The 26,606-nt window shown below is 59.4% G+C and overlaps 2 protein-coding genes across 10 annotated transcripts in view; one reads left to right on the top strand and one right to left on the bottom strand.

The window, feature by feature from the left end:
* Positions 1 to 248: 248 nt before the first annotated feature.
* MTSS2 (MTSS I-BAR domain containing 2) lies at positions 249 to 21,744 on the top strand. Of its 6 annotated transcripts, none has more exons than XM_082712225.1 (14): positions 250 to 384; positions 5,246 to 5,307; positions 5,399 to 5,472; positions 6,248 to 6,332; positions 6,420 to 6,511; positions 6,654 to 6,728; positions 7,988 to 8,145; positions 8,578 to 8,685; positions 9,616 to 9,713; positions 11,282 to 11,408; positions 17,600 to 17,674; positions 18,006 to 18,182; positions 18,363 to 18,528; positions 18,604 to 21,744. In XM_082712225.1, the coding sequence occupies exons 1-14, from the start codon at positions 316 to 318 to the stop codon at positions 19,356 to 19,358; spliced, it is 2,121 nt and encodes a 706-aa protein (XP_082568351.1). In that variant the 5' UTR covers positions 250 to 315; the 3' UTR covers positions 19,359 to 21,744. The 6 variants fall into 6 exon arrangements, with proteins under 6 accessions (XP_082568353.1, XP_082568352.1, XP_082568351.1 ...); XM_082712223.1 differs by having other exon boundaries at positions 11,186 to 11,408; XM_082712227.1 differs by lacking the exon at positions 8,578 to 8,685 and having other exon boundaries at positions 249 to 384.
* A 499-nt stretch (positions 21,745 to 22,243) lies between these two features.
* Positions 22,244 to 26,606, bottom strand: part of IL34 (interleukin 34) — a 55,587-nt gene continuing 51,224 nt past the window's right edge. For 3 of the 4 annotated variants that reach the window (XM_082712299.1, XM_082712301.1, XM_082712300.1), the window contains exons 4-7: positions 25,758 to 25,835; positions 25,291 to 25,452; positions 23,135 to 23,270; positions 22,244 to 22,900 (exon numbers count right to left, since the gene is read on the bottom strand). In XM_082712299.1, the coding sequence (XP_082568425.1) occupies positions 22,728 to 22,900; positions 23,135 to 23,270; positions 25,291 to 25,452; positions 25,758 to 25,835 (549 nt within the window). In that variant the 3' untranslated portion in view covers positions 22,244 to 22,727. The remainder of the gene's footprint in view (positions 22,901 to 23,134; positions 23,271 to 25,290; positions 25,453 to 25,757; positions 25,836 to 26,606) is intronic. The other variant, XM_082712302.1, reaches the window with a different exon arrangement.

Here is a 26,606-nt window from a genome sequence, read left to right as displayed (position 1 = left end):
CCCACGTGACGCCCGAGCCGCGGCGGCTCGGATTACCGCCGGCGCTCCAGTCCCCGCGCCGAGGCCGCGCCGCCAGCTGCCCGCGCCGCGCCCCCCGCGCCGCCCGCCCGCCCGCCCCGCCGCGCCATGGCCCGTGCCGCCCCGCCGCGGCCCGCCAGCCCCGAGCGCCGCGCGGCCGGCCGCTGAGCGCCGCCCGGAGGCGGAGGCCCGGCCCGGCCTCGGAGCGAGCGCCCGCCGCGCCCGGCTCCCTCGGCTGCTGGCGCCCCGCGCCCCTGCCCGCGCCCGCTGCCGCCGCCGCCGCCGCCCGGCCGGAGCATGGAGACGGCGGAGAAGGAGTGCGGCGCCCTGGGCGGGCTCTTCCAGGCCATCGTCAACGACATGAAGGTAATGGGGTGCGGCGGGGCCGGGTGCCCGGCGGGCGCGCGGGTGCGGGTCCCTCTGGGGACGAGTGGCGGCGGGCATTCGGGCCCCGCTGTGTGCGCGCGCCGCGCTGTGTGTGTCCTTGTCTGAACGCGTCCGGCCTGCGTCGGCTGTGTGCCTGGGTCTCGGGGTCCCCGTCTGAGGGGTGCTGGTGTTCGTGTGTCGGGGTGTCCAGGCGGCGCCCCGGGGTCTCTGTCCGGGGTCGCCGGGCCGTAGCGCCCCCGCGGGGTCCCCACCGGAGGCTACTCACACGCGGGCTCCCTGTGCCCCCAGCCCCCAAATCATCAATGAGGTTTGGCTCGGGTTTCGACTCCACGGTCCTAATGTGATGGGTCCCGGGTCTCGCCGGCCTCCGCCCCCTACCGCTACCCTGCACCCTCCGCGGCGGCCGCACCACCACCACCACCACCACCACCCCGCCCCCCGACGGCCCTGGAGCCCAGACAATGCTGTCACCGCCAAAGCAGGGGAAAATAATAAGGCAGAGAACCGTTAACTCCTTCACCGCCGGCCTCGGCCTCTGTGCTCGACCCTGCGACTCTTGCACGCCCCCACCCCAACACACCCCTGCCCAGGTCCCCTGAAACAGGCGCTAGGAAGCTGCAGGACTCCAAGGTCTCCAGGCTGACTGTCCCTGCATCCCAAGGCCTCTGTCCTCACCTTGGAAGGAGGAAGGGAGAGGGTTTGGGTTTCTGGAGGATCCCCAAGGGAGAGCCTACTACCACCCCAGGCCTTCACCAACCCCCAACCCCGCACCTCCCCACGACTGGCCGGACAGGAGTAGGTCACCAACTCTTGGCCCACCACTGGCTCACTAGGTGGGGAAACTGAGGCCTGGGACTGGCTCAAGGTCATTAAGGAGACTGTCGGACTCTGTCCCTGACCTCAGTCCTCTCTGTTGATCTGGGGAGCGAGGGAGATCCTCTCCCCAGAGAGGCCAGGGCTTGGCAGGGCTGCCCCAGGCTGACTAGGCAGCAAGGAGTTGCAGCCCCAGTGACAGGATGGGAGCCGGGAACAACGCTCCTGTCTTTCTCCTCTGAGGCAGGACTGTGGGGCAAGGGAAAGAACCGGGCTCTGCACATGAACTCCAGAGAGCCCCCACCCTGTCACACACTCCCAAGTATACAACACAGAATCCCACGGTGACATGACAGGCCCAGGAGGAGAGACCACACAGTGCCTAGTGCAGCTAGCCCCACAGTGCCCAGGCAGGCCCTTCCGGAGGCTCCCAGTGCTACCCAGGGAACAGCCCTAGGGGCAGCTGCTGGATCCCTGCCCCTGGAAGAGGCCTGAGGCCATCACCACTGAGAACTACAGGGTGAGCAGCATACAGATGTCCCCCAACCCCACAGAGCGTGCTCCCCTGAGACCTCCATCCCTTGCAGCTCTACCTCTGGGCCTTCCTACCAGCCCTCCGAAGTCCTGTCCCCTCTCTGTCCTCAGCAGGCCCTGCTGTCCTGGGGACATCGCAGCCCTGGCCCTGGGATCCCTTTCTAGGACCAGACAGCTCAGACCACCTGCCCCCCCCCCCACCCCGCTACTTCCAGGGCTGGCAGAGAATGGGACCTTCCCGCCCCCTCCTCCCGCTGACAGCCTCGCCGCTAACACTGCAGAGAGCAGCAGCTTCTCTCTTGAAAAGAGGGACATAACTGTCTCTCCCCAGGCAATTTGCAAGGACCTTTGAGATCAGACAGAAGGAAAAGGGAGATACAGCAAGAGATTCAGGCCGGGTTTTCTGACATGTGGCAGTTTCACCTGGGGTGATGCCAAGTACCTAGGACATATGCATGTGTTTGGGCCAGGGACAGAGCAGGGGACTGGACCACCTGGAGGTTGATCACCTGGTTTTGGGGAGGCAGCTTCTGGCTGTTTCCCTCACTGGTCTGAGCCCCAGAAGCAGCGGGGGCTTGCATAGAGGAAGGGGGCTGAGCTGGGGAGACCGAGCTTGCCCCATGAGGCCTGTCCGCAGCCCCATAGCTGCTCCCCTGGAAGCCCCGGCTCCGTCCTGGGGTCGGCAGCAGAGGTGGAGGGAAGCCGCCCGGAGCTGCACCTGGAGCCGGAGACCCTGAGCTGCACCTGGAGGCTGGAGGGCTGGGAGGAGGCCTCTGGGTCAGGGTTGGGGTGGGGTGCTCAGGAGCTTTCCCTGCCTCTGTGCCTCACTTAGCTCAGATGCCCACTGGTTGCCAGGCCGCCCGCCGATGTTCAGAGAGGGGCAGAGGCTTGCCCAAGATGGCAGAACAGGGCAAAGTGCCTTCAACTGAGCGAGGGGGGCCTCCACTTGGCACTGACCCATCCAGAAAGTGGGCCCATAATCTTTGCCTGTCCTCCCATAGGCCCTGCCCTGTGGGAGGGGCCTCCGCAGATGGGGGGGATCCTGTGTCCCCTGTTTTCAGCCAGCATTGACTGAGCCCTGTACTAGGCAAGGTGCTGAGTGCTTCTACAGTGCCTTCTGGAGTCTCCACTCGGACCCAGAGATGTAGGTGCAGTTCCCAGTCCAATTTGACAGGTGAGGAAACTGAGGCCCAGAGTAGAGCCCTGGTCCAGCCCTCGTCCCAGAAAGCCCTCTCTCTAGGGTCACAGCCAGGACTACCAACACCCCCGAACCCCAGGTCAGAGACCGAGTCTCCAAGGGCCAGGAGTCCCAGCCACCTCCACGTCAGTCGCGTGCCATCCACCTGAGCACCTCTAGTGACAGGCACTGGGGACAGAGCGGGTGTTTCTCCTGACCCTGCAGTTCCTGTCCCCTCCTCTCCTCGAAGCTCCCAGATGCTCACCGCTCTATACCCTGGAAGTGAGTGTAGTGACCGGTCAGACATGGGATCAGAGCTTGCCCCTGCCATCCGCAGGGCTTGAGCCCGTCAGTTAATCCCTCTGAGCCTTAGTTTCCTGCCGTGCAGAATGCGGGTGACGGTCGTGTTTAGCTCGCGGGGCTGTGCTGAGGACCCGACGCGCTCCGGCTGCGGTGAGCGCTCGGCCGGCAGCTGTCACCGCCGCGAGTGGGAACCCAGAGTCTCAGAGCCTGACGACCCGGGCATGGCCAGGGTGAGGGTGTGGGCCCAGATGAACCCTGAAGACTCATCCTTGGGACCCTGGCTGCTCCAGCCGCCCCACCACCACCACCTCTACATCTCCGGGGTCCTTTATGAATTACCAGTGGGGCAGAGCCCCAGTCCTTAGAGACCAAGGTGCGCCTGTCTCTCTGCTGAGGGCCCCTCGGGCCTCCCCCTCACCACATCTTGTCCCCTCCCCACTGGGAAAGCTGACGGGGTGAAAGTCTAGGAAGAAGTGAGCCTGGCTGGCTGGAGGCCGGGAAGATGACTGGTCTGTCCCTTGTGTTCCAAGCCCGCCCAGAGTCTGCTGAGGGGCTCAGAAGATGTCCTGGGGGTCAGGACACCTGCCCCTGGACCCCTCTCTCCTCAGCATTTGGCCCCTCTCCCTAGGGGTCTTAGCAAGGCTTTGGGGCTGGGATGTTGAGGCGATGTGAGCGCTCCACCTTTCAGAAGACTCTTGGGGGTGCCAAGGTGAGGGTCAGCTCCTTGGGATTGCCAGGGACAACCTACCAGGCTCCTTGACCCTGAACTGCACGCATACGGAGACAGCCCACCCACAGCCTCCCCTGGCCTGCGCCAGCCTGTGTGAACTTCTCAAATATTTGCTTTCTCTGGGCACCGGCTGGGCGGGGAGGAGAGGGAGTTGCTAAGGCTGTCAGAAGCTGTCCTGTCTCCTGTCCACCCCTGCAGGCTGTCCTCAGCTGGAGAGGCCATCTCGAACCTACCCTTGGCTTCCAATCTGGCAGAGCCTCCTTCTGAAGCCTTGAGGCCTGGGGTCTCTGCCTTCCCTGTTTCCCCAGCACCGAGCGCCCCAGCCTACTTGGAAGGGAGACGCCCTCTGGGGCCGGGGCTTTGCTGGCCTTGGGCTCCCCTTCAAGCATCCAGGCCACCACGGGGCCCTCAGGCCAGGGCCGAGGTTTCTCCGGGACCCAGCCACCATGGGAGGGCACGTTAACCAGAAAAACCCCTTGATCAGACTGGACAACTTGGTCGCCAAGAGCCCAGCCTCCCCACTGGGAAACCCCCTCCCAATTCAGAGCTTTGGGCCAGACTGGGATAAAGGCCACACTGTGTCCCCAGGAGGGGAGGGGAACTGGGGGTGGAGAAAGGTGGCTCTGTTGGCCGCACAAGGCCCCATTCAGCCTGGGGCCTGGCTGTCCTGGGCAGGCTGGCTGGGCCCTGGAGCAGTCACAGCCTCCCCGGGCCTGGGAGCCACTGCTGCCGGCCTGGGATGGATGGGTGTCTGGGCCAGTAGCAGCTTCCGGGGCCCGGGATGGGGGGATCCCCAGAGACCCCAGTTTGAGACCGGCATCCCTGAGCCCTGCTGGTGCACACTGGCCCTCTGCCCCTCCCTTGCTGTGTGGACTAGCCCGCCTGTGTCCACAGGGACATGGTTCCCCTCATGCAGTTCAGCCCAGAGTCCCTGCCAGAACCCAGGGGAGCCCCGAGGAGACAGAACCTGCCGTTTATTGTTCCCGTCTCCCCTGATGGAGGGTGGAGGCCAAAATGGTAGCCACTGTAGACCGTAGGCCGGACTTCCTGTCAGGGAGGGATGAGCAAAGGCAAGTCGTTCCCACGGCCAGGCCTTCCTTATGCCCCAGGGCTCTGTCCTGGGTCCTCTGTTACCCCGGAAGGCCCAGGAGCCTCCGTCTCCATGGGGGCAGGGCCACTGTCTCAGCAACTGCCCCGAATCCTGACGGAGGCAGTAGGGAGCCCAGCCCAGGTGGAGCCTTGCAAGCCTCCTCAGTCTCACTACCTCTCCGTCTCCTCCGCAGAGCTCCTACCCCATCTGGGAGGACTTCAACTCCAAGGCCACGAAGCTGCATTCCCAGCTGAGGTGAGGCTCCTGAGGGTGCCCCCACTGGGGAGGGGACGGGCAGAGGAGAGGACACCTCACCCACACACTGTCCCACTGTCCATCTCCCCAGGACCACTGTGCTGGCTGCTGTGGCCTTCTTGGATGCCTTCCAGAAAGTGGCAGACATGGCCACCAACACCCGAGGTGGGGAGGGGGCGTGGCTGGAGGTTGGGTATGCCCCAGGTTGGGCTTGGAGGCTGGAAAGGCTGAGCGAAATGTGAGCCAGGGAGAGGACACTGGGCCTAGAGTTGGGACCCTGAATTCTGCTCCCTAATAGAATAGGCTGGTCGTGGAGAGAGTGAGCCTCTTATCACTAATGGCATGCGAGCAGGGGTGGGCGAACGGTGATAGGGATGTTACAGCGGAGGTTCCTCGATCAGTGGAGGTTCCTCGATCAGCTCGATCCTCTGCCACAGTGGCGTCTGACCATGGCTGCTTCTCACCCCCCCCCCATCCGTCCGTCTGAGAGCACGCAGGGGCAGCCTTGCCGTCTCCTCTGCCTTCTAGTTCAAGTAGCAAGGACCCGGGTCCCCTGAGAACCAAGGTAGCGGGCGCTTGCTCTGGGCATCCGGAGGGGGTTCCCGCCAGGACTGGAGGGGATTTGGGCAGGCCCTTCCGATAGTCTCTCATGCCGGCCTGACCACCAGACTACCCGACCACCCCCAGCTGCAGCAGGCGGGCACGGCCGGGATGGGCAGGGCCTTGGTCCCGCACGGAGAGTCTCGGCAAATACTTGAGAACCGACCAAATCCCCCACTCAGTGGATCGCGGGATCCCAGCGCGGGATCGCGCAATGCTGGGGTCGGGGCACCGGCTGCAAGCTCGGTCTTCGCGGGCCGGCGCGCCCCCTCGTGGCCGAGGCTGGGACTGCAGATGCCCCCGCGGGGCCCCTTTCCAAGCTGCGCGCTTGCCTCGCCAGGGGCCACCCGGGACATTGGCTCGGCGCTCACGCGCATGTGCATGCGCCACCGCAGCATCGAGACCAAGCTGCGGCAGTTCACCAAGTGAGTGGGCGCCACGGGCGGGCGGGCGGGCAGGGGGGGCGCAGGGAGAACCCGCTGGTGGCCCTGACCCTCCCGCGCCTCCCACAGCGCGCTGCTGGAGAGCCTCATCAACCCGCTGCAGGAGCGCATCGAGGACTGGAAAAAGTCGGCCAACCAGCTGGACAAGGACCACGCAAAAGGTAGGTCCTGGGCTGGGGCCAGGGCTTCCTGCCCCCGTTGTGCAGAGCGCGCGCGCGTGCACACACACACACACACACACACACACACACACCGCCCCCTTGCCCGCCGCATCACCGCACTCCTCTCTCACCCCGTGTGCAGAGTACAAGCGAGCCCGGCATGAGATCAAGAAAAAGTCTTCAGACACGCTGAAGCTGCAGAAGAAAGCCCGCAAAGGTAGAGCCCACAGCGGCCCATTGACGCGTCGCCCCCCGGCGCCCCACTCCATACCCCCCACACCCTATGGGGTGCCCCAGGGAGCCATCCTGGCTGGAGGGACCCTGTCCTGGACAAGACCCTCCAACCTGCTGGGTGGGACAGAGGGAGCCTCCCGCACCCCAGACCTGGCCCAGGCCCTCCCCTCCCAGGGAGGCAGCAGGAGGCCCCACAGGCCCAGGCACCCACACCCCTGCCCCAGGAGTGGCTCTTTCCATCCGGCTGTCTTTCACACATTCTTTCTTTCTCTGTCTCTCCTCTCCTCCTCCCACATCCTTCCTGTAGAGCTACTTGGTAAGTCAAATGTCCGTCCCTCCAGCTGCTCCTCCCGTCCTTGTCCCATTTGTCTGTCTCCCCCAGCTCAGGGCCATTGGAAGGAGCCTCTCCAGGCCAAGGAGGAGCGAGGAAGGCGGTCGGTCCAGCGAGGGAGGGGCCCGGGGCACAGTCCCCCTGGGGCTCCAGGGGCCCCTGGCCAGGGATGAGTCCCCGGCCACTGCTGGGTCAGTCTGCCAGGCCAAGAGGGGTTGGAGTGGGCAGGGTGGGGGGCGCAGGCCCTGGCTACCCCCCCCACCAGGCCTACCCCATTACCTGTTGCCTTCTCCCTTCCTGTCTCACCATCTCTCCATCATCCTCTTGCCTCTCTCTCTCTCTCTTGCTGCTACCGCTTTGTGTCGCTGTTGCTGTCCTTGGGCACCACTCCCTGAGCTGAGTGGGAGCCCACACTGAGAAAAGCCCCTTCCCCTCCCCAGGCGCCCAGCCCCTAGTTCTCCTAGCCCCTACACCCCTCAGTAGCCTGGCCTACAGCTGAGCCCTCTGGCTCTACTTTGTCCTCTTCCTGTGCCCGGTGAGGTGAGGGGGTACTGGCCCACAGGCAGTGAGGGTACCCCCAGGGCTGGAAGTCTCAGCTGTGGAGGCCTCTGCTGGACTCCCCTGGGCACACCTGCTCCCGGGGTGGTTCCCGGTGGGCTCCGCCCACTCCAGGTCCCCGGTGGCTTTGCAGCTTTGGTGTCTTTCCTGTGTGTGTGTGTCTGTCTGTCCTCTCTGCCTGCTCTGGGACCAGCCCCGGCACAAGCCCTGGAGTCCTGGCTGCCCTCCCCAGTCCCCGGGACCCCTGTGGCAGTGCCCAGCCCCACCTCCAGGGACGTACCACGGGGCCTGAGCCACACACGCGGCGAGCCGGGCGGCGTCCCCAGCGCGGCCTCTCCTCCCCACCCCTCCAGGGAAAGGAGACCTGCAGCCTCAGCTGGACAGCGCCCTGCAGGACGTCAACGACATGTACCTGCTGCTGGAGGAGACGGAGAAGCAGGCGGTGCGCCGGGCCCTGATCGAGGAGCGCGGGCGCTTTTGCACCTTCATCGCGTTCCTGCAGCCTGTGGTGGTGCGTCCCTCGGAATCGGCGCTGTCCTCCGCATCCCCGCCGCTGGGCTAGTTGAAGGGTCTCCAAGAAACTGAGGAAATCCCGAGTCAGGATTCGGGAGCCGCTGCTGGGAGTCCTTCTGGGTGACTCCGTGGCCCCAGGAGGTGGGACCGGGCTCAGGGTTGATCCCGCGACCTCTGAGAAAGGCCGCGGCTCGGTCATCCCTGCCGCACGTCTTCGGAGCCGCGTGCTCACCGCCCAAAGGCGGGTCTCGTAGCTCGTGATGCGCTAATTCAGGCTGGACCTATGGTCACAGTGGCCCCAGGGTGTCCGGGTCCAGCCTCCGTCAGGCCTGAGCAGCGCTGGGTGAGAGGGGAGAAGCCAGGGCAGGCCCGTCCCTCCAGGGTGGGGGGCATGGGCAGGGCCGGTGGGTCTGACCCGCGGCTTCCCCAGAACGGCGAGCTGACCATGCTGGGAGAGATCACGCACCTGCAGGGCATCATCGACGACCTGGTGGTGCTGACGGCCGAACCCCACAAGCTGCCCCCCGCCAGCGAGCAGGTGCGGCCAGGCCTGGGGGCTGGGGACAGGGGTGGGGCTGGCCCGCCCTTGGTTGGGGACGGTAAAGGGAAAAAGAGGACAGAGGACCAGACACGTCCTAACACACACTGTGGGACATCCAAGAGCACCTGCCCCAGGGAGGGATGCTGTGCCCAGGACCCAGTGGGAGCCTCCGTCTGAGAGCAGAAGTGGGGCAGTCCCATGGCACTGGGCCCCGTGTCTGCCCCTAGGCTCTCCCTGAACAAGCCAGATTTGGTGACACTTTCCTGTCATCTGTAGCCAGAACCTGTCCCCTCCCCTGGTCCCAGGCACACAGACACACCTGCCCACACTTACCACCTGCTCGGCTCACCGTCGTGTCCCACTGCACAAGGGGCGGTCCTCCTGGACAGGCCCGTGACGTTGCTCTCACCCGGCACCTACCGTGTGCCTGGCACTGTACCAGGCACTTTCTACACCATCCCATTGAACGCCCCCACCAGTGGCCCTGCAAGACAGGAACCACGGGCTGCTCACAGGGCCGCTGAGGTTCCAGGAACTTGCCTGAGGCCACAGCAGAGCCAAGGTTTGAGCCCCATGGTGTCCCTCATGGTCACTCTCTGGGCTGCTCTGCCAGGACAGTGAGTCCCCAGGGACACCTGGTTCTCCAGTGGCTACCCCCTAGTAGGGGGCAGCATCCCTGAGAAGCCGGGGAGGGGGAGAGGTGGGGGGGGCAGAGTCTCCCTTGATGTTCCCCTTCCCCCTCCTCCGGCAGCCCTGCTTTCAGACTCCCCTGGAGGGTCTCTTGCCAAGGCTTGGCTCTCAATAGGGAAGAGAGTGGGGGACCACTGGCCCTACCAGACCTCTGTGGAGACCCCCAGAACACAGTAAGAGTCTTTGCAGAGGAAGGCTGGCTCCAGTGACCCCGCCCCTGTCCCTGTCCCTGTCCAGGTGATCAAAGACCTGAAGGGCTCGGACTATAGCTGGTCCTACCAGACGCCCCCATCGTCGCCCGGCGGCTCTGGCTCACGGAAGTCCAGCATGTGCAGGTCAGTGCAGGGTGGACGGGGTCGGGGGGCAAGGCTGGGAGGCGAGGGCCCCCAAGGAGAGGATGGGGGAGCTCCCGGCAAAGCTGCATCAAGAGCTGCTTCCGGGCCCCAGAATTCACACAAGTGCATCACAGAGGAATTTGCGCGCAAGCATGGAGGACAGACGCACCTGTGTGTCGAGGCTGCTGCCCATGCACGCGTGTGGTAGCAGGAAGCGGGGTGGCGGGGGCCAGAGCAGCTTCGTTTACAGAGCAGTCACGGTGTGCCAGGGGCCATGCTAAGTGCTTTATGCGTTTTCTTCACTGAATCCTAACACCACCATATCAGGTATGGTGGTATCTCCATCTCACCGAAGGGGAAACTGAGGCCTGGGTTGTGGCATTGCGCAACTGTTGGCAGGTGTGGAGGGATAGTAAGAATCTAAAATCAGGGAGGGGCACAGATGCTTCTGGGAAGGTGTGCTGAGGCCCCACAGGAAGGGACACTCCAACCTGGCTTGTTCCTGAGCTCTGGTTCCTGGCCACTGCCTCTTGCCCGAACCCCAGCCCATGCTGGCCCCCAGAGTCTCGTTCGATCACAGTGCAGGCTCAGGATCAGGGACACCTCCAGGGCTGGCACTAGGACAGCATTTGGAGGAGACATTTAAGATTCAAGGTTCCTTAGTGGGGAGGGCAGTGAGCACAGAGTGAGTTAGTGGTAGGACAGGCCCCCTGTCCCAGGCTCCCCTTCCCCAGAACCACCTCTGGGCACCTAGGCAAGGAGGTAAGCGGACATGGCCATCAGCAGCTCCTGGGGAGAGAGGGGGCCCAGGTCTTTTGGACCTCAGGTAGGTGTCTATCACGGCAGGAAGGGTTGATGTCAGAGGACACCTTTGACCCAGGGTGGGGGCTGAGTAACTTCAGCATCTCGTTCAGAAAGAAGGCCACCCTCATTGGCCAAGTGTGAAGTGGTTGCACAGAGGGTGTGAGCTATGGAGAGCTGGACACAGTCAAGGGGGTAGAGGGGATGAGGACAATGGTGGGTCCAGGACTCACACAGACAGTCACCACAGCCTAGATACCCAGTTAGGATTTCATGGCAAAAATCAGACTTTGAGGAGGCAATCCAGAAACCGACTTGTGTTGGGTTCTAGCCCAAATGGGCCAGGGTTTGATGCTTTGTGACTCGGTTGTTAATGGCCAAGTAGGAAGCAGAGTGACGGCTTGGCCCTAGGGATGCCCTGGAACCCTGGGGTTCTCCGGGGGCAGGTGCTGGGCCAGCTCTTGGGTGTGGTCCCCTGCCCACCCCTACCCCCCACCGTCCCACAACCCAACTCTTCTGTGGCACCCCGGTCTCACGACTTGTAGTCTGACACTGTCTTTTCCTTCCTTTGCCTCTCACCTCTTTCCTCCACCCTCGTCTGTCACCCTCTCCTCCACACGCACCCTTGTGTCTCCCTGTCTGGCCGCTGTCCCCCTCCCTCACTCCCCCAGTGCCCCCAGCAGCAGTAGCGGTGCCAAGGGTGGCGGAGCCCCGTGGCCTGGGGGTGCCCAAACATACTCACCCAGTTCCACCTGTCGCTACCGCAGCCTGGCCCAGCCAGCCACCGCAGCCGCCCGCCTCTCCAGTGTCTCGTCCCACGACTCTGGCTTCATCTCCCAGGACGCCACCTACTCCAAGCCCCCCTCACCCATGCCTTCCGACATCACCAGCCAGGTGAGGAGTGTCTGCAGGGCCTGCAGCTGTTGAAACAGGCCTGGAGGTCCCCAGGATCCCCTCACCGGGGACTAGCCTGGCTATGGAGAGGTGGAGAAGGTTAGAGCCACCTGCATGGGCCACAGAGGCATCAGCCGGGGGCTGTTGTGGCCCCACTTCCTCACCATTTCCTGATTCCCTACCCCCTGCCTTCTTCCAGCCATGGGAGCCCCTAGGGGGCTGCTTAGCAGCTCTGATCCCTTGTGACCCTCCCCCTGCATAGGCTTACTGTGATGGGGTGGCTGGCCCTAGAAGTCATCCCCTGGAGCCCCGCAGATCTCCCCAGAAGCAGGCTTAGATCCTGCAGCCTCAGTGAGATGGGCAAACAGAGGGACCACAGTAGAAGACAAAAGAACGTCAGGCCGCCTGCCCAGAGGGCTATCATCAGGGTGTCAGGAGTGACTGCATTTGGATCCAGTCTGCTATTCCTCCCCATCTAGGCCAGTGCCTCCATTTGGGCTCAGTATTTTAAGTTTTGGGTTTTTTGCTCAAGGATATCCCCATTACACTTTCAGTCTCTCTCCCTGTGCTGGCTCATTCCCATCAGTAACACTAACAAGCTCTAGCATCATGCATCTTAAAAGCTCTCCCTTCCCCCCATGTTATCCTCCAACTACCTAGTATCCTTCATAGCAGAATTTCTCGAAAGAGTTGTCTGCCCTGACCATCTCTACCCATTTTCCATTCATTTCTGTCTGCTTCACCTATGTCTAACTGAAAAATTTTAGATTTGTTAATTTCTCCCATATAGTTCTATGCATGTTTGCTGTATACATTTTGAGACTCTTTTATTAAGTGCATCCATGTTTAAAATGTCAACTTTTCGTGGTGACTTGCATCTTCTAACATGATGTAGTTGATCCTTTGTTCCTTATAATGCCTTTCATCTTAAAGTCTCTTTTGTTGGATGTTACTACAGCTATCTCAGCTGTATTCTGTTCAAGATATATATTATTTTCCCCTTCTCTTGGCTTTTAAACTCACTGTATCTTTATGTTTCAGTTGAGGCTCCTAAAACAGCAGATGCTTAGGTTTTCTTTTATACAGGTTGACAATCTCTATCTTTTTGTCGGTATTTTTAGTCCATTTATATTTATTGTGATACTGACATATTTGGATTCCTGTCTTTTTTCTTTTTATTCATTCTGCTTTTTCTTTGCCTCTTTTGTCTCTTCCCTTGCCATTTGTTATTCTTTTTCCCATTTGTTCCCCTTGCTAGATTGTAAGTTATACTGTGTTTCTTTTCTTTTACAGGATACCTTGCAATTTTACCATACACCCTTACAAAGGGTCTCACTTCCTGAATAATTCAAGGATCTTAATCATTATTTTAACTTGGTCACCCACTTCTTCCCAACTTATAAGCTATTACATGTTACTCTCTATTTTTTTTATAACACTCACAAATGACATTTTCTCCTGAACTTCACTATCATTTCACACAGACAATATTTGTCTAGATTTCTCCATGTGTTTACACATTTCTTCATTATTTCTTCTTGCACCTCAAATCTTCTTTCTGAAGTATCGCACTTCCTTTAGAAGTTCTTTTTTTTTTTTTTTAAGATTTTATTTATTTATTTGACAGAGATCACAAGTAGGCAGAGAGGCAGGCAGAGAGAGGTAGAAGCAGGATCCCTACTGAGTAGAGAGCCTGATGTGGGGCTCGATCCCAGGACCCTGGGATCATGACCTGAGCAGAAGGCAGAGGCTTTAACCCTCTGAGCCACCCAGGCTCCCCCCTTTAGAAGTTCTTTTAGAATAGATCATAGATCTATAGTAGTAAATTCTTGGGTTTTGTTTTTCTGTAAACATGTGTCATTTTGTCGTCTTTCTTGAAAGTTTTGCCAGGGACACGATTCTGAGGTAGTAGCTATTCTCTCTCCACACTTGGGTATTTTTCCAATGTGTGTTTTGGCTTCTGTCAGTTGAGAGGTCTACTGTCTGTCAGATTGTTGTTCCTTTGTGAGTGAGCTTACTTTGCTCCCTGGTTACTTTGAAGATCTTTGCCCTTTAGTTTGTGTCTAGTTGCAGTTTCGTTTTTACGTAACCTCATTTGATATGTTTGTATACCTCCCTCTTTCTATTCTTGTCTTTCATATGTTCTGGAAGTTTTCAGCCATTATTTTTTTTTTTTTAAAGATTTTATTTATTCATTTGACAGAGAGAGACCACAAGTAGGCAGAGAGGTAGTCAGTGAGAGAGAGGGAAGCAGGCTCCCTGCTGAGCAGAGAGCCCGATGCGGGGCTCGATCCCAGAACCACAGGATCATGGCCAAAGTCAGAGGCTTTAACCCACTGAGCCACCCAGGCGCCCCAATTTTCAGCCATTATTTATGTATTCCTACTTTCATTCTTGCTATTGGCTCCCTCTGAGATTCCAATTCCGTGTGTTGTGAAACCTTCTCATTTATTCTGCTCTGTATCCTCTTAATTCTCACACTTTCGTTCTCCTCCCTTCTCTAGATGATGTTCTGGAGCATTTATTCAAGACTGTCTTCCAGTTTCCTTTTTCTCCATGTCACAGGAACTTAACCTCTCCATTGAGGCTTTTTTCCAACTTGGTATTTTGAAATAACTTCAGATTTGTAGGAAAGTGGTCAAAAGAGTACAGACTTCTCACCTACCCCTCCCAAGCCTCCCCTGATGTTAACCCCTCATGTAGCTACAATACTATTGATGAGCCTAAGGTCTTTTCTCAAATGTTGCCCGTTTCTCTGGTCCAGGAGGGCAGGATCCAGCCCAGGACCCTGAGTCACAGTTAATTGTCGGATCTCTTGTGGCTCCTCAAATCCGTGGTGGTTTTTCAGTCCTTCTTTCCTGACTTTGATACTTTTGATACCGGTCAACTGTTTCATGGAACATCTGTCGGTTTGGGTGTGTCTGGTGTCTTCCCATAATTAGACTGAGGTCCCACATTTCTGGCAAGACTCCTGTAACAGTGGGGGGTGGCTGCTCCTCGTCCTCACCAACCCTTGGTGTTTTTCATCTTTTTCATTTTAGCCAGACTCCTGTAACAGTGGGGGGTGACTGCTCCTTGTCCTCACCAACCCTTGGTGTTTTTACATCTTTTTCATTTTAGCCATTCTGGGGGGAACTTCTGGTAGTGCCCTGTGTTTTTAATGTGCAGGTCACTGATGAGGAATAAGGTTGAGCACCTTCTCAGGCCACTTGGCTGTCCTCTTTTCTGAAGGACCTGTTCATGTTTTTGCCCGTTTTTCTACTAGGTGGGTTTTTTTTTTTCTTAAGATTTTATTTATTTATTTGACAGAGATCACAAGTAGGCAGAGAGAGAGAGGAGGAAGCAGGCTCCCCGCTGAGCAGAGAGCCTGATGCGGGGCTCGATCCCAGGACCCTGGGATCATGACCTGAGCCGAAAGCAGAGGCCCTAACCCACTGAGCCACCCAGGTGCCCCTACATTGTGCTTTTTGCGTTCTGAGCCACGTTTGTGCACTCCAAAGTCACAAAGATATTTCCCTAGAAAAGTCTTTGTCTTTTACCCAGATCTGCTCCTCATCAGGAATTGATTGTACACGTGTGCGCACACGTGTGTAATAGGAGGTGGGGGTCATATTTCCACACAGATATCTAATTGGCAAGTTACTGAAGAGGCCGTGTCTTACCCCCACAGCACTACAGTGTCTTCTTTGCCATAAATCAGGTGTGATCTATGTACCTGTAGCCATTTTGGGAGTCTGTATTCTGTCTGTTGGTTGATTTATGTTCTCATACCAAGACCATACCGTCTTAATTATTGTCACTTTATACAAAACTTTGATACGTGCTAACAGAAATCTTCCGGCTTTGTTATTCTTAAGTATTCCCTTGTCTAATTTTAGCCCTTCGCAATTCCTTGTATCCCTTAATGTCAGCTGGTCATTTCCCATCAAAACAACAGTAACAGCAGCTCCTGGGGTTTTGACTGGGGATTGCTCACGTCTCTCCATTTATTTTGGCCTTTGCTTCTCTCAGTGATGCTTTGTAGTTTGCATGTAAAGGTGTTCCACATCTATCACTGGATTTTTTTTTATTTTTTTAGGGATATTTGATATTTATTGATGATATTTTATTTATTCATTTTAAAGATTACTTATTATTTACTTATTTGAGTAAGCGAGTGGGAAGGGGAGCAGAAGGAGAGGGACAAGCAGACTCCACGCTGAGCGCAGAGCCTGATGTGAGGCCGGACCCCATGACCCTGAGATTGTGACCTGAGCTGAAATCAAGTCAGATGTTCAACTGACTGAGCCACCCAGGCGCCCCTGTTGATAGTATTTTAAATTATATTAGCTCCTTAAGGTTTTTTTTGTTTGTTGGTTGCTGATATCTAAAACTTTGGGTTTTTTTCTTTGGCATATTAATCTTATATTGAATAATTTTATTGAAGTCGCTTATCATTTCTAGTAACTGTAGACTCGTGAGAATTCTGCATTTACAACCATCATGTTTTTGATGAGTAATGACTGCTTTTTTCTTCCTTGCCAATCCCTTTGCTTTCTGCTACTTCTTGCCTCACTGCCCTGCTAGGATTCCCAGTACTGAGCAGAAATGGTGATCGTGGGCATCCTTCTTTCTCCCCCCCACTCCAAGGGAAATATATTGGTATTTGTCTAGACACTCTTTATTATCAGATTAGGAAGTTTTTTTTTTTCTATGCCCAGTTTAAGTATTTGTTCCTGAATTAACATTGACTTTTTCCACAGGGTGTTCCTTTTTTTTTTTTTTTTTAAGATTTTATTTATTTATTTGACAGACAGAGATTACAAGTAAGCAGAGAGAGAGGAGGAAGCAGGCTCCCCGCCGAGCAGAGAGCCCGATGCGGGGCTCGATCCCAGGACGCTGGGATCATGACCTGAGCCGAAGGCAGAGGCTTTAACCCACTGAGCCACCCAGGCGCCCCCCATGGGGTGTTCCTAATGCTTTTTCTGTTGGTTTTTGTTTGCTTTCACAATTCTATGGGTAAATCCACATTTGCTTCTTGTTTCATCAAAGCCTCACCTGTGGTGCTTTATTTCCTTTTATTTTGGTGATCTTGGTTCACCAGAAACTGTAAAAAACCTGGGGGTCTAAATTAAGGTGAATTTGAAGACTTTGACAGGGCAGGTGCAGTACCAGTAATGGAGCCTTTGCACGCCTCTTGCTGGACTCTTATTTCGGGCCATCGCAGGGCTTACCCCTCACCTTGGCCCCTTCCCAGTCTCCCAGTCACTGTATTGCTCTCAGCATGTGCCTCAGGAGCCCTCATGGTCCTACGTCCGCCCTGGCTGCTGCTTTTCATTCTTGTGTCTTCTTGTGAGTCGGGGGCTTCCCAGGCCACCTGATCCCTGCACCGGCCCAGAGCAGGAGTCTCCCCTGCACACATGGTCCACTCAAAAGTGGACTCCCAGCCGCCACCATTCTGTGACCTAGTTCTTGAAGTCTCCAGGGAGGCCTCTGTGCCCTCATCTGATAGACCCCTGGCAGCGTTAGCACCGCTGCCTGTCCCTCTTCCGCGGGGCAGCTCCTTCTGAGTTCTGTAACATCATCTGCTGCTGGTTTTCTTCCCACTTCTCTGGCAGCTCTTTGCTCCTCCCCTTGGCTGGACCCTCCTCTTCCCAGTCACTGACTATGGGCCTGCCTGAGGCCCCGAACCTTCTAACGGCCCCTGCTGCCGGGGTGACCTTTCTCTGTCTCATGGCTGTGGATTGGTGGCTGCTACCCTTGTCTTCTCCCTCAACTCCAGACCTGTAAATGCAGTTGCCTGCGTCGCATCTGTGCGTGGACAGCGGACAGGCAGCTCCGCTCTGCGCATGCAGGATGGAGCTCCGGACTCCTTCCTTCCCGCAGGCTTGTTCTTTTGACACAACAGGGACGCCACCGACTCCTCGGCCCTCCCTCGTGTCTCTCTTTCCCTGGCCCGCCACATCCAGGCCTTGGGCAGCGAGTCCTGTTGTGAACTCTCACTGCCTCTGGCTCTTGGGCTGGGCCGCGGAGTCGGCCGGCGCCCGCCGTGTGCGCTCAGGGTGCTGAGATCTGCCGCAGATGCTCGCGGGGGGGCGGGGGGGGCACCGAGCCGGAGCACCCCGCTGCATGCCGGCGCCGTGACCAGGTCTGTTCTCTCTCCTCCTGGCCTCCCCGCCCCGTCCGCCCGCCTGCTCGCCTCTGCATGGCAGAAGTCCTCCAGCTCTGCGTCCTCAGAGGCCTCGGAAACCTGCCAGTCCGTTAGCGAGTGCAGCTCCCCCACCTCGGTCAGTGCTCCCCACCTCAGTGGGACGCAGGGAGGGTCCAGGGTCAACCAGCGGGGGGTGCACACGGTGCCCGCTCCCCACAGGAAAAGCCGCCTGGGCACACCTGCAGCCACTCCCAACACACATCTTTCCCTCCTGGGACATGCTATCCTACCCCTGGGCCTGGAGGGACTGAGGGGTCATGGTACCCTCCATGCTCTGTCCTTGGCCATGATCATGGGCCTGACCCGCATATGGGCCTGAAAACCCTGAACCTCAGCAATAGTGAGGGGACCCATCACTGCGGATGACAGGGCCAAGGGCCTCCTGACCCATTCGCCACCCCCTGCAGGACTGGGCCAAGGCGGGCCCCCACGAGCAGACCTCGGGCACCAGCCTGCAGCGGAGAAAGGACCGAGTGGAGCACCCCCGAGACACAGAACCAGGCCTGGCCAGCGGGGGTGCCCTGGGCCCCAGCGGCGAGGAGGCACCGCGACCCCGCATGTCCCCTGCCACCATCGCAGCCAAGGTAGGCGCCAGCTCTCCGGCAGCCCAGCCAGGGCCCCACCTTCACTCCCAGGTCCGTACCTGAAGGCCCAGCAACTGGTGTCGGGGCCAGCCCTGGCTTCTTGGCGGGAGCCACCTGGAATCCGGGCTGAGGGGGGGCAGCAGGGAGCCGGGCTTCAGCCTGCAGTCTTCCCACCCCCAGCACGGCGAGGAGGTGTCCCCCGCCGCCAGTGACCTGGCCATGGTGCTGACCCGCGGCCTGAGTCTGGAGCACCAGAAGAGCAGTCGGGACTCGCTGCAGTACTCCAGCGGCTACAGCACGCAGACCACCACGCCCTCGTGCTCCGAGGACACCATCCCGTCCCAAGGTAGGCCCTGGGGCCGGGGCCGGGGCGGATCAGCCGGCCTTCCGAGCCCCGGCCCACCGCATCCCGTGTCACCAGGCTCCGACTACGACTGCTACTCCGTGAACGGGGACGCAGACGGCGAGGGCCCCGCCGAGTTCGACAAGTCATCCACCATCCCCCGCAACAGCAACATCGCCCAGAACTACCGCCGCCTGATCCAGACCAAGCGGCCGGCCTCCACCGCGGGGCTGCCCAGCGCCTCGGGCGCGCCCCCGGGCGTAGCCACCATCCGCCGCACGCCGTCCACCAAGCCCGCCGTGCGCCGCGCGCTCTCCAGCGCCGGCCCCATCCCCATCCGGCCGCCCATCGTCCCCGTGAAGACGCCCACCGTGCCCGACTCCCCCGGCTACGCGGGGCCCATGCGGGCGGGCAGCGAGGAGTGCGTCTTCTACAGCGACGAGGCCGCCTCGCCCCTGGCCGCGGACCTGGCCAAGGCCTCCCCAAAGCGGCTGAGCCTGCCCAACACGGCGTGGGCCAGCCCGGCCCCCGAGGCGGCCGGCTACCCCGGGCTGGCGGCGGACGACGACGACGAGCAGCAGCAGCTGGCCGCCAACCGCCACAGCCTGGTGGAGAAGCTCGGCGAGCTGGTGGCGGGCGCCCACGCCCTGGGCGAGGGCCAGTTCCCCTTCCCCACGGCCCTGGCCTCGGCCGCCGCCCCTACTGAGACGCCCAGCCCACCCCCTGCCGCCTCCGGCGACCCCCCGGCCGAAGACATGCTGGTGGCCATCCGCCGCGGGGTGCGGCTCCGCAGGACCGTCACCAACGACAGGTCGGCGCCCCGCATCTTGTGATGGCGCCACCCTCCCGCCCTCTGGCCCCGTGTGACGCAGGTGGCCGGACCAGTGACCCACAGCCGCTCAGAGCGAAGGCACAGAGAGGAGACAGCAGAGCCAGGCAAGCCTTTGGTTTTCTGTTTTTTAAGTCACGCGTGATGGAAAGACTCTCATCTTGGATTTCAGCATTTCCATGGGAAGTGACTTCTTTAACCAAGCCCGCCAGCTCGGAGCCTGCAGGCTTTGAACTGGATCTGGAGCCTGTTTTATATGTTTCCTGCCTGTTCTGCCCCTCCTCTTCCTCTTCCTCAGGCCCTGCCTCCCCCTCCCCCCCTCCCCCGCCCCCACCCACTGGGGGAGCCCTGCTCTGGGCCTTCCCTGCCTGGGGCCTCTCCTGGAGACCAGGCCCCTCTCCCTCCTTCCCCTTTCTCTCCCCTTGCCGAGTTCTGGCAGGCAGGCAGGCAGGCTGTCTGCCGAGGGGCCCGGCGCCCAGTCGGCTGAGGTGTGAGCTTTGACTGAAAAGCTACCCGGGATGGCGGGGAGCAGGTTGAGGTTGGGAGGCCCAGCCTCCTGTGGAGGGAAGAGGCGCGCAGCCCCAGGGCCCTGTGTTGAGTCTTGGGGAGGTGTTTGGAGAAGGCCGTGGCGCCTAAGGTGGCTTCAGGTCCTAGCGTGCTGTTGCTGGGGCAGTGTGGCTGCGGGGGAGGGGCGGTCCTCTGGCCGGCCCCCCGGGAGCTGCTTTCGGATGCGTGGCCCTCACATGGGCACATTGAGAATTTAACTCTGGTGGCACTTTGGTCACGGTTTCGGCCACCTTTGGGCACAGGGGCTGGAGCTGGGTAGAGGGTGTGGGGGGTTATTTTATGAATATAATAGCGAAAGAGCTGACTAGACAGGACTGTGGGGGGGGACAGGGTGGACCGTACAGGGTGTCCAAGAGTGCCTGCGGGACAGGGGTCCTCACAGTGGCCCGGTGGGCTCATGGCAGGAGGAGGAGGGCCAAATTGCTTCCTCAAAGCCAGCGGGCAGCTGTTTTTTTCCTCCAGTTTCTGGAGCAAAGCCAAAATAAGGTTGGAGAAGGCCAGGTGTTGGGGGTTGGCCAGCACATCTGCTTGGATGGGGCTGGGGTGTAGCCCAGGGAGCTTGGCTTTGACTCTCTGTCGCCAGAGGAGACGCCAACCCAGTGCGGTCCCCCCGGAGTCCAGTCCTGTGCTGGTGGTGGGTGTGGGGTGGGGGGTTCCCTCCCCTCCACATGCTGAGTCCCGCCAACTCGAAGCAGGTAGAAGCAGGTGCGTCTAGGGCGAGTGGAGGGCTTCCTGTTGTCCCGCCGGCTGGCAGTGAGGGTGGCCGGGCTTGGAGGGCAGCAGGACCACAGGCCAGGGGGCCTTCTGGGGTCGGGAGAGCAGGGATTGGGGCTGAGGCTCAGCACCAGGCTGGAGTTACTGGTAGTTCTTGTGCAGGGAACCGGGGCCCAAGCAAGGTGGCCAGGCAGGTCTGGGGCACCAAGGTGGCCCCTGGGTGCCTGGAGCCCCCCCGAGCCCCCCCCCCCCAGCCACCCAAGGGCAGATGGAGGATGGTATCTGTAAGTTGCTAGGTCTGAGAACAGCCTTGCTGACTGCTCAGGCCAACCCGAGAGCCCAGGTTAGAGCATCTTGAGAGAGGGCCCGAAGAGGACAGGAGAGCAGATGGCCCCTTAGGGAGGGGGGGGGTGTTGTGGGCAGGCAAACACAGAGCTGTGCTGGCATTTCCCCGGGTAGGCGGAGGGAGTAAGATGCAGGGTGTGTGATATGAGCAGGGCAAGGAGCAGTGGGGTAGGGGGTGACTTGGGAGACCCAAGGAGGGGGGTGGGCATGGCAGAGCCACCCCTCCAGGCTCAGGCCTCCTCCCCCCCAAGCCACCCCAGGGCTGTACATAACTCCTCCATCCCCTTGACCGCCCGTCTCCCATCTAGTGACCACCTCTTAGGCCCACCCCCTCGGGATCCGCGCCAACCAGCCCGCATCACAAACTTCGGTTTGGGGAACTTCTTTACGTTCGTTTCTTTTCTTTTCTTTCTTTCTTTCTTTTTTTTTTTTTTTTCCCCATTTTGTACAGAGAAATATTCTTTTCAAAAGCGTCTTTTGACTGAAGTAACTTTTCTGGTGCTGTTGTTAACTTGTTCCTTTTTTTTAATTTATTTCCCCACCCGGGTCTCTGCTCCTGGTTCCTACTCACCCTTTCTTCCCTTCCCACCACACCCCTCCCCCATCCCATCTGGCCCATTTTGTTTCTTTTCTGTCCGTTTTTGGATAAATTTTCCTCTCCTCCCTGCCCCCTCCACCCCCCACCCTTGATTTAAATAGTCACTGCTACAAGTAACAAATGCACTGTGAAGATTCCAGTATTAATAAAGTTGTACTGTAATTAACACCCCTGCGTCCGTCCGCCTGGCTTCCTCCCCGGCTGCTCACCGGCCCCCTGCAGCAGCCATGCAGGCCCGGCCCCAGCCCAGATCGGGCCTGGGGCAGGGGCACCCGGGCTCCATATGCAGGGGGGCAGGAGCAGCCGGGTCCAGTGCCAGGACCTGTGCTTTTGAACACCTGCACCCTGTCCCAGCCAGATGGAGCCAGGGAGGGCGACCAGGGGGCACAGAGGAGGACCAGCCTAACACCCTCTGCCCCTCGGTCTCCGTCTCACTGAGGCCCCGGCAACTCGGGCAGATGTGGAAGGAACTCGGGCCCTCGCAGACCATTTCCAGGCCTCCAGGCTAAGGCTTCATCCATTCCAAATCCAAATCTTGAGACCCAGGCCCCAGGGCCCGACCAGCCCACCTGTCTCCTGAGTCCTGGAACTGGAACACGGAGGCCGCGGAGGGGCTCTCAGGCCTCTGGGGTTCATCTTTGCAGATGCAAACCAAACCAAACCGAAACAAAACAAGCAAGTGTTTAATAGAAAATATAAGGAACTGGAAGAGCATCCACTGTGGCAAGACGGGGTGTGTGGCCCGGCCCCCTCCCTCCCCGTGCTCGCCCGCCTGCCCGGCACGGCTCTCGCCTCTGCAGGCCACAGGAGACACTCGGCACCGCCTCCAGGCCCGGGAGGCAGCCCGGGTGGTGCGGGAAGAGGAGAGACCTCTGTCCCCCTTCAGGTACCCCCAGACCCCCGCTGCTCCAGGGGAGACCAGGTGAGGTACAGAATGCAGGGAGCTGAGCCCTTCTCAGGCACAGAATCCCCTCAAAGGAAAAACACTCTCCTGGGGGTTCCTCTCTCAAGGCGGATAGGGGGGCTCCTCACCACAGCCCAGAGAAGTCTCAAGCTCAACCAAACTGTGGAAGCACCTTGAGCTTCCCCATATAAGTCACCACACGGGCCTCTCGGGGCAAGAGGTCTCCGCCTGTGCCCTCAGCAGCTTCACTGAGCCGGGGGTCCAGTCTCGGATCCTGGGGAGCGAGGGAGGGAGGTAGGGGGCCGCTGGGACAGAGGGTAGGGCTGGGCAGCCGCACACTGCGCTGAGGGCTCCGGGCTGTGGGGCTGAGGGCTCGGCCCCTCACAATCCTGCCAGTTTAGGACAGAACTTTGTTTACCTGCAGGAGACAGGGGGAGAACAAAAAAGACTGCAGGAGTGGTCAACAGCGCTCTCCGTCCCCAGCCCACACCACATTCTTCTCATCCCCATACCCGGGGCTCCTCTTGGCTTGCAGAAGTGCCTTATAGCCCCGGGGGGTGGAGGGCAAGCCCAGGAGAGCCCCGGCTCTGCTCAGTGACCCGAGCTCAGAAACCTGGGGTCCAGCCCCCAGCCCCAGCCCCTTGTTCCTTACAGCACGAACAGTACAACAGTTCCATGACCCGGAAGCAGTTGTCCAGGAGGGCTTTGGGTCGCACCAGCTTCAGGCTTAGCCTCGGGGCACTCAGGAGTGACACTGTTTCGTCCACCTTGGGGCCGACCTCCACATCCTGGAAGGGAGGAGGCCCTCAGGACCATGGGTACCACCACCCCAACCCCAGGGAAGAGGCAAGGCCACATCCCAGGAGAATCCCGGAAACTGCCCTGCTTAGAGCTGCTCCAGCCCTAGAGGAAGGGGACTAACGGTGACCGGAAGGCCTATGGGTAACTTCTCTACTGCTTCCTGCAGGCGACAAGGTACCTCGACACCCTTCACCCTAAGCCCAAGACAGAGGTTCCTCTTTTTTCCATCTTTGGAAAAATGACTGCAGGAAGCAGCCCGGGATGGGGCCAAGTAGGGGACATCCCTGCTGTTCCAGCCCAGGCCTGGCCACCAGCACATAAGGAAGGGGTCCTGGGCCCGGGAGACTGTCCTTCAGGATTCAAAGATCTGCACTGCCTGCAGGGAACAAGACAAAGGACCCTCCTGAGGACACCTGGGGGCCAGGCATACTGGCCAGGCCAGTCTCCGGCTCCAAGCTCAGGGTGCTTCTGTCCACCGTATGCAATGACAGGGAACACTGGGGAGCAGGCAGGCACACCCAGGGACGGAACCGGGGGCCAGAGCTGGTACAGGGGACGTGGCCTAGAACGGAGAGGCAGGGCCTGAGCCTGAGAGTGTACAGGGCTGAAGTGCCCGTCCCCCTCGTCCCCCCCCTCCAAAAAAACTATGTCCAACCCTGGGACCTGTGAACATGCCCCTATTTGGGAACAGGATGTTTGCAGATATAATTAAGGATCTCCAGATGAGATCAGTTTGAATATAGGGTAGTCCCTAAATCCCCAGTGCCTGGCGGCCTTGTAAGAGGGGGCACTCGAGGGAAAGGCCACGTGAGGGACATGTGGCCACAAGCCAACAGCAGTAGCAGTCAGCAGAAGCAGGGAAGAGGCAGGAAGGGTCCCTCCTCCCCAGAACCTTTAGAGAGAACACGGCCTTGCTGCCACCCTGAGTGCAGGGTTTCTGGCCCCAGGCCTGTGGCAGGAGAATTTCTGTATTATTCCACCAGTTAGCAGTCCTGTTCACAGCAACTCAAAAAAAAAACAGTCTACAAAGGCTTTGAAAGAACAGTGAGGGTGGCAGGAGAGAGAAGGCGCCCATCCCCATGGCCCAGTCCCTGGCGGGAAGAGCCGACTGCCCACCAGATGCTGGGCATTTTCGGAGCGGGGCACAGACTTAACTCCGTGAGAATGAAGACGGACTTAAAGCCAGTTAAATGTGAACAACCTGGGGGACCCGGGCCCCCAGCCTCAGCCCGCGCGCAACCTCCAACACAGCTCCCAAATGCTCAGAGTCGGAGCTCTCTCAAGGAAAACCAAGGATGCAAAACTGTCTCTTCAGGTCAGCTCCAACTCCTGCTGCCCATGGGCACCGGAGAGCCACCGCCCAAACCAGAGCCTCCCCAGAACTCCCAGCAGCTATGGGGGTCCCCTGCAGCTCCCAGCTCTGGCTGGGCAGCAGGTGGGGCTCCCCGGGAAGGCTCTTACTTGGGGACTAGGGCAAAAGTGGGGGAGGGGTCCCGCAGCACACCCATGGCCTGCAGGGGCTCACACTGATTCTGCGACCCTAGGCTGCCGGCTTTATAGAGGCCTCCCATCAACCCTGCCACGCAGGCCATGTTCAGGAACCTTCTTACGACATCGAGCCCATAGTTGACTTTGCGCTGTACGAGCTGTGGACTTTAACAAACGTCGGATGTCATGTATCCACCTTTACAAGTAAGCACGTCCTTACCCTAAAACCTGTGTTCATTCCTCTGCCTCTTCATGCTTCCTCTCCTCTCCCCCAAGAGGAGCCTCCACAAACAAAGCCAGAGGGATCCATGACTTGGCCAAGATCCCAGGTCAAGAGGGACAGCCTCTCCTGCCCCTAGCCAAGGTCACCCACCAGGCACTGGCCCTGTCTTCCTCTCTCATTTCTCCCACGCCCTTTAGGACACGCCGAAACTTTCCACGTGTTCACACCTCAACCATCCCTGGCCGCCACCCCTGCGCGCATGCGCGTTCCCAGCCCCGCAGCTGGGCGCAGCTCACCGTGAGGCTCTGCTGCACGTCCAGCAGCAGCGTGCGGACCTCCTCCAGGTACTTCCAGGACGGGTGGCCCTCGAACAGCACCTCCTGCACCGACTCGGTAGCGCTGAGGCTCACCCAGACCCACAGGTACCGCAGCTCCCGCTGGCTGACCCTCGCCCTCTGCTGCGGGGACAGGAGAGATCGCTGAGGCCGGCAGACATGTGCCTCCGGGCCCGCCCCGCCACTGCTCTGATCACCCCCCACCCCACGCGGCCCCATGAAGGGAGAGAGAACGGGCAGCAGTGGTAAACAAGGAGCAGCCTCGAGGCCTTGGCCAAGGGCAGGCTTGGTCCCAGAGCTGGGAAAGGCCCCTGGCAGCAGGACCTGCCAAGACCAATGTGCTTCTCAGGCTGGGTCCGTGGGGTGTCCCAGGAGGCAGGGGTCTCCCAGCCCAGGAGGGGGTCTCCCAGCCCAGGAGGGGTTCTCACCAGCCTGGTGATGTTGGCCATTCTGAGCACCCCCTCATAAGGCACGCTGACCCTGTAGTTGATGGGGAAGTAGTGTTTCTGGGGAAGTACAAGAACAAACCATGAGGTCAGAGTCAGAAATGGCTCAGACAGGCTCCCCCCGCTCCCAGAAAATCTGCTGTAGAAGGAGAGGGCCAAGGACCAACCCGCTGATGGCAGCGGTGGCCTTTGAGAGAAAAGAAGCCCTCCGCTCTCCCCTAGGGTAACAACAGCTCTCCTTCCTCTGGGACACAGGGGAGGCTGAGACAAAGTGTGGAGTTCCTATGATGGCAGAAACTTTAGGCCAAGAAGTGGTTGGAGGACCTAGTACCCCCAAGAGTACTATATTTTTTGGAGGTGAGGAAAACTAGCTCAAATAAGATGATCTAAACTTCTTATGGTGCCGGCTGCAGTGTTCTGCCGGATACTGAAAACCGCTGAGCTGTACCCTCAAACAGGTGAATAGTGTGGTGTGTGAATGACATCTAGTAAAGCTGTCAAGGAGAAAAGAAAAAAGACAGACTTTTAGAGCCACAGTGCCAGGTCCTTATCTATCTGCCCTGCCAGTCCCGCAAGTCTTCCTGGAATCCACTCGTGAGTCACAGGGTGAGCGGCATGGGGAGAAAGGACCAAAGGTCAGATCAAGTAGCAGGGGTGAAGGGCCTGGGGGGACACCTGCAGGGAAGGGGACAGTCAGTGTGGACCAGGCACACTGGTGTGTGCCGTGGAGAAAGAGGCCATGGGCTCAGGGCTGACACAGACCCACGGCGGGGCCTGCAAGGCCCTACCCTCTGGGAGCCCGGGGGCTTGGGCAGGTGCCTACACAGTTAC

This window comes from Mustela nivalis (genome assembly GCF_964662115.1).
Source record: "Mustela nivalis genome assembly, chromosome: 18".
NCBI classification, from domain to species: Eukaryota; Metazoa; Chordata; class Mammalia; order Carnivora; family Mustelidae; genus Mustela; species Mustela nivalis.
The sequence above is the reverse complement of the archived record's forward strand: the minus strand, read 5'-3'. Positions and strand labels throughout refer to the sequence as shown.